Below are 10,367 nucleotides of genomic sequence, written 5' to 3' on the forward strand. Positions count from 1 at the left end.
GTAGCTTTGCATTCCTACATTAATCCAAAGGCCAGCCAATGTACCAGCTGCCAGACTTCCAGACGCTTCACTCAGAGTCTTGAGCAAAATGAACTCCCATTGCTACACTGCCTTTTTCAGGCTTTACTCTGTGAACGTTAATGGCACATATGCAAAACTGACTTTAAATTTCTCTGGGAAACATTTGAAAACAAAAAGAACAATAATGAGCACAGTTGAAGAGGACTCTCTCATGTGACCACTGCCCAGTTTATTGCATATTGAAAGAATATAACTTTATGAATCCTTTTCAAACTAAGAAACTCTTATAGTTAAAGGTAAGAATCATGCACATAGAATTTGCTTAAGATCTACACATGTTTCAGAGCAAATGTAAGACTCACAGAATAGTGAATGAGGGTTTTTTATTCTAAATATCTTTTTATTGTTGAAAAGAAAACAAATAATCCTGATTTTTTAATAGGGAGGTGAGGAAACCATACACATTACAGAGAATTTTAGCCTAGCATCCAGTGATTTACATAAGTTTTTATAAAATTTAGAGTTGGTTTGAAGTCATAAGTAAATCAACCGTTGTTAAAATTATAACTTTTTCCCTGTTATGTCCAAGTCTGATCTATGTCATCAGTTCTCACTTCTATGACTAATATAAAATTCAGACACAATTTCCAGTTAGAAAGAAAACTATTTCTGCCATGTCTTCTTCCCTTATTTTTTAACTCAGTGACAATTCTGATATCCAAAGTGGCAACTAATTGCCTTGACAATTAAATAGTATTGCCACAGTACAGCCTTTATGCAATGGTCCTAATAAATGTCAGATGAAGCTCAACTACGCACTTCAGCAGATGCTAATTTAAGCTGAACACTACCAGCTATTCAGAGGGAGAATTTTTGCTTTAAATAAGATTAATCTCAGAAATTAGGCGTGGGATTCCCTCTTATAAAAAAGGCCATTTTTTATTCATTAAATCTGAATTACTGGTTTAACAAACACTTGTATAAGTATCATTAATATTATCCGTTATATAATTACTAATACGGTGTATAATACTTAATATCTCAGTCAGGTTTCTTCTAAATTCAATAACTATAGCTCTTGTCATAGAGACTAGCACTGCTATTTTAAAGCTCCTTTTTTTCCCTAGTGACCCTTCAGCTTGACTACTTCGTCCTTGGCTGCCATTTGTCAGTTCAGGAATAGTATGACTGTCAAGCCAAGTGTAGATTTATACTGGAATCCTAACTCCCATCATGATCCTCACCTTTCCACTGAAGTCAGTAGGAAGCTGGGAATCCTGTTATGCTTTTAATCCTGGGCCAGCATTTCAAAAAATGCTGATCTCTTTCCAAGTTTGTGGAGCTTCTCTTTGCTGCAGCATTGGAAAGGCCTGAACACCCTCAAGGTAGAGATAGCAGTGTTTGCACCATTGTTCTCTACTTGACAATTGCAAAGTCTTTGTTAATTCACATTCATATTCTTCATGGGAAGGGAAAAAAAAGCTTATCTCTTCTAAATGTGTTCCCCCCCTGCTTGCACCACCCATTGAGCAGCACAGGGTTTCAAAAGAAAAGTTTCATGGGACCCTCTCAAGCTATAATTTCCTTCATAAAATTGATACACTTAGGAATGGTGGTGGACACTGAGCCCAGAAGTCATAGAAGAGTTCATATTTTTGTCATTGAAGCCTTTGAGAACTAGAAGAACGCAGCTGTTTGCAAAATGCTGATTGTGAATTGTCCCAGGACCCTGTAACTTCCAAGCCTCAGTGAGGGGCAGCATTCATAGGCATAGGCTAACACTGTGCCAGGGACTCTCCTAACAGTAGGGCTGCCTGGACATGTCCTAGGCATAGTTAAATGTACAAGTGTGGATAGACAGCTCACTACTGCTCAGGGTTCTGAGCTGAGAATACATGGGAAGAAATCAGGACACCCTGTGATTAAACCGTGACTGGGTCTTTTCTTATATCCATCTTCCACAATTTGCCTGGATCTCTTCTAATATCTGTCTTCCACACTTTCCCTCCTTCATATCAAGAATCACAGCAGACTTTAAAAAGAACCACCCTTACAATAGACAGCTTCAAGTCTTTAAAAGGTTGTTACCTGCAATTCTAATTTTGAGACAAAAATCAAATTTTGATTCAGCATTAATGCTCTCTCTCTAACTGCTGAAGGCAATGGACCTGCTGAACACACTCTTGGAATTGCAGTTACATCAGTGATTTCCATACCACAGGATTATCACACAGAAGTAGGTTAACAGCTGTGCTCAGATGTGTAGAGGTGTGTGCAAGAATAGACATAGCAAAAATAAAAATGTCTAAAAAAATTATGAGGTATATGGGAGAAAGAATAGAGACTGTGGACTTTAGACACTGTAAGGTTAAAAAGATGAAGTCTGTGAAGTGTGAAAAAGAGAAGATATATTATGAAAGTCTACAAAATAATGAGTGAGCCTGAGGATCTTACACAGATCTCTCTATTTATTTCCCACTTACTCATCTCTTTTGGTCTCCATTCTGCTCCTCCTCTTTCTAGATCTTCCAAATTGCATTTTGTTCTTTTTCCCAATTCCCTTTTCCCTCTTATTTATGTACCCCTTCACATAATTTTCCTTTTTTTCTATATACTTCTTCTCATGATAGAAATACTAATACAAAATCTAAGTATTTTCTTAATTTAAATAAATATAAGCATTATTTTAAAAAAATAAAAATATTATAGTGCACAAAACTAAAAAGTAACATATTTTAAGTGACTGCCATGAAAAAATCTGCAGAGACAGACAGCTCTGCTGCTGCAAACTGCTTCAACAAAAAGTCTATGAAGACTTAAGCATAGCAACCTCAATTACTATACTGTGGTAATTTAACATAAAATTAAATTTTAAACCTCAAGCATCATCTCATAAGCTAATTCAAAGTGGAATCAAGAAATTTGGAGAATTCTATACTTTCTCTGAAGCAAAAAAAAAAAACCATAGACATGGAATGTATTTGACTGTGTTTATGACAAAATGCAGATGCCTACATCCAAGCTAAGGGTCTAGATTTTTTTCTGTCAACAGGGAGAAAAATATCACTTGGAGGGTGCAATCCGTCTTACTTCAAAGTACATGCTTAAGATATGCCAGATATATTGGATCTTAAATGGGTCCACCTACTCCACTGGCTGCAGAAATTGCTAAGGCATCAAATTCAAATGTAGACACCTGCTCTGGAGATGTGGCATTCACGTTCTCTGAAAAATCCCTTCAGCCAGGATTTTTTTCTCCTGGGAAGCTGAGAAGCCTCAGAGTAAAAGGAAAACAATAATTATCTCATTTGCTTCTCCTCTGGTTTGCTCATGTGGAATGTGTTTGGAGATTGTTTACCCACAGGTGATTGTTTCATTGGTTTCTGGTGTGAGTTGTTTTGACTCATTGGCCAATCAGGGCCAAACTGTGTCAGGACTCTGGAGAGAGTCACGACTTTTCATTATTATTTTTTTAGCCTTCTGTAAGTATCCTGTCTGTATTCTTTAGTATAGTTTAGTAAAGCATTCTTTAATATAATATCATAAAATAATAAATTAGCCTTCTGAGAACATGGAGTCAGATTCATCATTCCTTCCTTCGTCCAAGGGCAAAGCAAATACAATATGGAGATAGGTGAGAGCCCAGTGAAGGTATTCTGAAACAGATTATTAAGCTTTATAGACATCTGATCTATTCTAGTTTAAGTGTTCTTGTGTTTCTGTATGCTGCTACTACATCACTTACACAGCAGTTGCGGCCTGAAGCAAAGTCCTATAATGGTATTAGAGAGCTTATGGAGGCAGATGGCATATGTACATGGATCTGAAATGGTTCTTCTTTGACATGGAGTAGATTTTCAGGCTTTTAAATTATATATTTTTTGGTGAGAGAAGTAAAAAAACTGCTATTCTGTTCTCCCTTTCATAGTGTCTCCTAATCTGTCAAAAATCCTTCCAATTATGTGCCAATCCACCAAAAAAACACACCAGCTTAAGAAAGGATTTGCGTTATTGTATAAAGTATTGGAGTTGCTGCAATCAAGAGAGCACATCTGAAAAATAAACTGGAAAGATGCCAGTGTAGCAGACACTGGGTAAATGAGACTGCCTATATGGGAGAATAAGGCAGGCAGCAGAGGACATTAAAGGTATTTGTGACGTTGAGAATACTTTTAAAAAGCTATGACTTCCTTCCTAGCAATTTCTGCACTGGATCTGTTCTATCTTTAAATACAAAATTTGCCTGCAGAAAGGTTTCAAAAGAGAAATTATTAAAATTAAAATAGCAACCTAAAACAATTATTTCCAAAAGAAATACAACCATTTATAGACAGTGTTTGTTGTTATGCTATGTTTGTGAGAAGCTTATCTTCAAGCTTCCTTAGTGTCCTAGGCCACTGCAACAATATTATACTTCCTAGCCACTCATTGAGAAAAGAACAGTAGAGTGGGGATTTTAAAGTGGTTAACAGGCAGACTCTTATGCAGAGCTTTTCCCAGTATATGCAGTAAAACATTACTCTTATGTTTATACTCATTACTCAGGTACCTGAAATCAACTTCCAGTCTCTGTCTGTGGCATACCTTTGCTGTGTATGTTGGAGAGTATGTTCTCAATGCTTTGGTATCTCTTAGCTGTTGAGGGATTCTTCTGCAGGTTGCCTTTAAATTTTATTTTGCCCTAGTTAAACAGTTAATGCTCCCAAAATATTTAATGGTAATTTAGATCTTTTTTATACTTTAATGATTTACCGGTCTCTGGTTAGTCTTCACCTTCTTACCAGCTTCCTACTGGATCTGTGGTGGTATGAATTGATACAGCATCCAGTAATGGTCAGATCAGCCCCAAATATACAACTAAATCAATATCACTAGTCCTACTGATTTAATTAATTTATTTATACTCATTTTTATATGGAAATTTTGTTTATTATTTTGCTGCAATGTTGCTTGTTTCCAATTGATCATGGTCTCTGACTCATGTCTTTGACAAAGTTACCGGTTTTCGGCATAAAGAATCCCAAGAAGAAATGGCCTGAATTTGCTCTAGGGGAGATTTAGATTGTGTATCAGGACAAATTTCTTTGCAGAAAATGCTGTCAACCACTGGAACAGATTGCCCAGGGATGTGGCAAAGTCACCATTCCTGGAGGTATCTAGAAAAGGTTGTAGGTGTGGCACTTAGGCACAGGGTTTAGAGTTGGACTTGCCAGCGTCTGGTTAACAGTGGACTTGATATTTTTAAAGCTTTATCCAACCTAAAATGTTCTATTCTACTCCATTTGATTTATCTTGTTAGTTTGTTTTAATTGATCATTTGAAGAAAAAAAAAAGATACTAAAATTTTCACCAAAACTAATATTGGACAAAAACCACTCCTAGAGAAAATGAATTTTCCTTCAAAGGGAATTCAGTGTTTAAGGTGAACTTTCACTAATACAGTGGAACATTCCTGAGGAAAGGGCAGGACGGTGTAAGCCTTTGCCCAGTGACTGATGGATGGCATTCCTCACAAGACATTGCCTTTCACCTTATCAGGCATTTGTTCAAGAGCAGAAGTCACTTTTTGAGTTACAAGTGGCATCTTACTTTGATCTGGATTTTTTTCCAGAATCTTCAATCAGTGTTTGCTAAAGCCAGCACTTCTTACTTTATAGAGCTTACAAACACTGCAGGGAAAAATCTGGTGGCTCTTTCACTGCCTTGGGTATTTCTATAAGTTAACCTGGCTTCCTGCAGAACACAGGTAGCTGGCCTTGATCAACACAGAAATTAATCTGACTCAAGATTTTGTGTCACAAAGAGAGGTCTCAGTCTCAAGCTCTTTCTTGGGCCTTGGCTGCTGCTTTTAAAGTACCAAACTAACCCTTTCCTGCTACTTCCCAAACCCTTGATCTCAAAGACAGCATTCTCAATGGCATTCCATGGTAAATCTTCACACAAAATGGATTCCCCATCAGTGCTTGCTCTGGGCAATGAAAAACTGCTTTAAGATGTTTTTTCACTTGACTGCCACGCAAACATGCTACATCTGTGAACACAAGAACTTCTGGGCAAAGAAAATTTCATACTTGCCAAAAGGTACAAATCTCCATCCTTACATACTGTTAACCCCAAAATCTCACTTTACATGTTATTGTCCCTCAGAGATTTGTAATCCCTCCATTATTCTCAACAAATCCCTTTCTCCTTCCAAACAGTCAACAAAGACTTTGCTGAGAAACCTCCAGTAGAAAATGTACTCAGTAGTAGTAAGTCTTGCAACAAGGCAATGTCAGTGGGTCCTTAACAGCGTGCTGGCATTCCACAAAGGTGAAAAGGAATCATGTCTAGAAGTCAACCTATCTATAGGTATATAACTTAAAACACTGCCACTTAATTATGGATTGGACACAATTTCTTGTCCAAATTCTGAAACCTGCCATGAAAAATACCTCTGGTCTCCTGATATTCTTTGAGTTCTTCTGGAGGTGTTCCTTCCTATCTGTCCTAATTTAGGTACAGGAATATTTTTTGTTTTCTCTTTTTTTTTTCTTTGAGCCTTGCTTTTCAGTAATATGTGACTTTCTACACCTTTTTATCTTTTACTTCTTTATATTTTTCTCTTCTCTTATTTGTTTTCTCAAGATTTTTTCTCAGCCCTTCCCATTTCCCTAGCTCCTATTTTTTCACCATTTCTCTCTCCTATTCCCCCTTGCTTTAAATTTCCTCTGCACCCTTTTCTCCATCTTTTCCCACTTCTATTTGCATCATGATTTCCAACCTGCAAAGAAATGCTATCCTCACAGGCTCTGCAGCACCCTTTGATCACCCTGTAGCCTCTGCAAGCCAGCTCCTCCAGCAGTTCCAGGGCTCCAGTTAACCCAGAGACTCCAAGGAGGTTGAGAGGGACTTCTGTCACAGCAGGAACCAAAGGGGGGCTAGCCCTGCCCTGAAAGGTGAAGCAGAGGGGGTCAGTTTGCCAAGGAGAGATTGGCAAGAAAATATGGTGCCAGCCACACGCTGCCTCATTCATGTTCCCCCAATTAAAGCAGCCTGTAGGGAAAGTAGCATGCCACTGTAGTGTACTGGTGTACTGACCCCTCCGAGTGCTTGTTAGTGCTCACCATACTCAGCATTTCTTCTCCCTGATTGATAGGACGATACGTGTGTGTATGGCAGAGAGCAGATTCATTACAGCACATTAGCCAGACAGGCAGACAAATGCCCACAGGGGCAGAAAAGCTGCAAGGAATAAATAAAAACTTTACTATTTTTCTAAAACTTCTTTTCCCCAGGCTACAGTGAAGAATACTGGAGGAAGGGGAGAGTGGAGGGAGCCCAGAAAAGAAAGGGAGTGTTGAGAACAGGAAGGAAAGTTTATTAGCAGTCAAAGAAAGGCTTAAAATATTCATTGTTGGATTCAGAGTTTGAATCTCTATTTATATTTTTATTTTTGGTCCCACTGCAAACTAGGAAAGAAAGGTTCCGTGCATCAGATACCAAGTTATCAGAACATTCCTGATGTAACACGTCTGAAATGTCTTAAACCCGGCTGCTCCACTTAATGACATTTATAATTCCTCAGTTTTAAAAATGAAAAACAAACTAGTACCAGTACCTTTATCAACAGCTGCCACCATGTGGTATTTAAAATACCACAGTTACTTTCAAATAGAAAGAAATATGGTGGCATCATCTAATCTGTCCAGTGACAGGTTTTTAGCCTCCACTCAGTAGCTCACAGCTCACAAGAGGTGATGTAGCTGTGAGGCAGCTCTGCAGCCCTGCACGCACTCTGCTAAGGGCTAGGAGTAGATAGCCTGTGCAAAATTGTCCTGGACACCGCAGCCACTGTACCAAACCACTTGTCCATCACCAATCCTTGGAGATGGGGGACCAGATCACAGTCCAGAACTGCCCCAGGCTGTCAACAACAGTGCATGAAAAAATGTATCCCCAAATGGCTGGTGCCAAAACCTTTTTTGCCAGGCACAGATTTACCAGGGTGCAGCATCCTCTCTGCCTCTGTCATGAGATGCTGTCTGCTCTGACAAGGGGCAAGGAAGCAAACATGAAGCTGCTGGACTCTGTTCTCACTGCCCACTGGCTGGATCTTAGCCTGTCTGCTGTCTGGAAATACATTGTGGTGCTGAAAGAAAACTCCAGAGACATTCCACTATCCAAGAGGAACATAGAGGGCAAATTGTTGGCCCTGGACCATTAGAGAGTTGATCCAAAGAATAATGATTTAAAGGACATGATTTGAGACATCAGAGGGACAAAATTTAGTTAGTTTAATACCTTGGTATTTGCTTGCTTGAGCTGTATTTTTTTTTAGAACATTGTAATTCCAGCAGCTACATCCTCACCTCTCCCCTGATTTCATTTAGGTGCACTCCAAAATGAGTTAAATGTGTTAAAATTAAGAATAGCTTTTGGCAGATAACACAGCATTCTGAAATCTGCTTTGTAAATATCTACTGGTAGTATAGGTACCTCTGAGATTGCTGGAGCTTTGTCTGATGAAAAGTGTGTTCCCATTGGAAAAAATCCATTGAACGCAGGATACTGTGAAACTGGCATATGACACTCTGAATAATGTGCATGGGCTTCTTCTCGAGGGTGCTTGTCTGGCCACTTTTGATCCTGTAGCTTTCCTCTGAGCTGAAACTGTAGTCCAGTAAGTGCCTGCAGCATTGCTTTATTTCTTCCCTTCCCACTATTCGCACAGCTGAAAAAATCACTATAAAACACACACACAAAATAGAAGCAGCAATTTAATTTCTTGAACAATGTACATCTACTATTTAAAAAAATAAAAAACAAAACCAAAACAAAACTTCAGTATAAATCCAAATTGATATTATGGTTATTGGGCACCCATAAGAACACAATCCCTAACATAGTACTGTAAAAAAAAGGAAAAAAAAAAAAAAAAACAAAAAAGGGAAAAAAAAGATGAGAAGAAACAGTTGGCATTCAGTTAACAATCATGTTTGGAGGTTTGTGACTGACTTTGTTATTCCAAGGGAAGCCAGGTACCAGGCTCTTGGGATTAGGTACAAAGGCAAGAAAAAAGTGGACACGTATGAATCTCAAAGGTGACTGCTGGGTTAATAAAACAGTCTGTTTTCTGTTCACCCACTCTTCCTCTCAGTGTGCAAGTACATTAAAATATGTCAAAAGGAAAGCCATTTGCTGGGGAAAAATAATTCAGCTAAAAGTCCAAATTTCCAGCTGGTGTGTTGCCTTAGTGTGTGCAAGTGCGCTAACAAAGTGACCCACACATCTCACTGGATGAAAGTTGGTATCCTCATTAAAGTAGAAACAAACACTTGAAAACAGGAACAACTGCCAGTTAAAAAAAGGACCACAATTGAAATGAGAAGCCTTCATTTTTCCCCATTCTGTTTCCTACTTGCTTGATAGCAGATACTATATATATATATTTAAGTAACTGCTTGAAAAATAATGAAAGAAAAACTGATTTTGTATGCAGTAACCATTCCCATTTGCTGGAGGAATTGCATTGCTAACAACCATCCACATTATCATCGTGTGTTTAGAAGAAGAAATATTTTCACAGTCCAGTTTCTAAACTGCCACATACAACACAACGGTTGGTTCCTGCAAAGAGTCACCCTTTCAAAAGTGAGTAGCTCTGGGGAAGAAAACCTTATATCAGAATTGCTCACACTAGAAAGTGATTGTAGGATCAACCTCCAGCCCTTTAAAAGAAAAGCACATTTATAGTGGCATATACTGCCTTTGCCCCAGGAAACACAACGAGACTTGAACCCAATCACTAATTCACTGCAGTGTGAACATTTCATGTAATATGAACTGCATGAGACATTAGATCTTTCAGGGCCCAGGCCCTGACAGAAAGCACTATTAGATAAACAGAAAGCAAAATGAGGGAAAGTGGTACACCACAGTGTGAGCAGCCTTTTGTTTATTGATGACATGATTTTTCCCTGGGGGTGAAAAGAAAAAGAAAAAAAGGAATAAAGAAGTATTCCAAAATCTCTAATTACCTCAACAGTTTATTATGATGAACCACAGAATCCCTTCATGAGTGAGGTTGGAAAGACCTCTGGGGATCATCTAGTCCAACTGCCCCACTCAAAGCAGGATCAACCACAGTATGTTGCTCAGGGCTGTGTTGAATTTCAAATATCAAGGACAGAGATTACACAGCCTCCCCAAGCAAACTATTCCAGTGTTTGATCATGTATGCACTAAAAAAATAATTTTCTTATGAAGAATTGAAATTTCACCCATTTCAGTTTGTGCCTATTGCCTCTTGGCCTATCATTGGGCACCCCTAAAATCCTAGCTCTACCTTTTTTCCTCCCCATGCA

At 38.5% G+C, this 10,367-nt stretch overlaps 1 protein-coding gene across 1 annotated transcript in view; it reads right to left on the reverse strand.

The window, feature by feature from the left end:
- TFEC (transcription factor EC) overlaps window positions 1–8,700 on the reverse strand; it is an 87,660-nt gene extending 78,960 nt beyond the window's left edge. The window contains exon 1 of the mRNA XM_066550077.1: window positions 8,500–8,700. Coding sequence (XP_066406174.1) covers window positions 8,500–8,700 — 201 coding nt within the window. The remainder of the gene's footprint in view (window positions 1–8,499) is intronic.
- Window positions 8,701–10,367: the final 1,667 nt, after the last annotated feature.

This window comes from Molothrus aeneus, chromosome 5 (assembly GCF_037042795.1).
Source record: "Molothrus aeneus isolate 106 chromosome 5, BPBGC_Maene_1.0, whole genome shotgun sequence".
Classification (NCBI taxonomy): Eukaryota; Metazoa; Chordata; class Aves; order Passeriformes; family Icteridae; genus Molothrus; species Molothrus aeneus.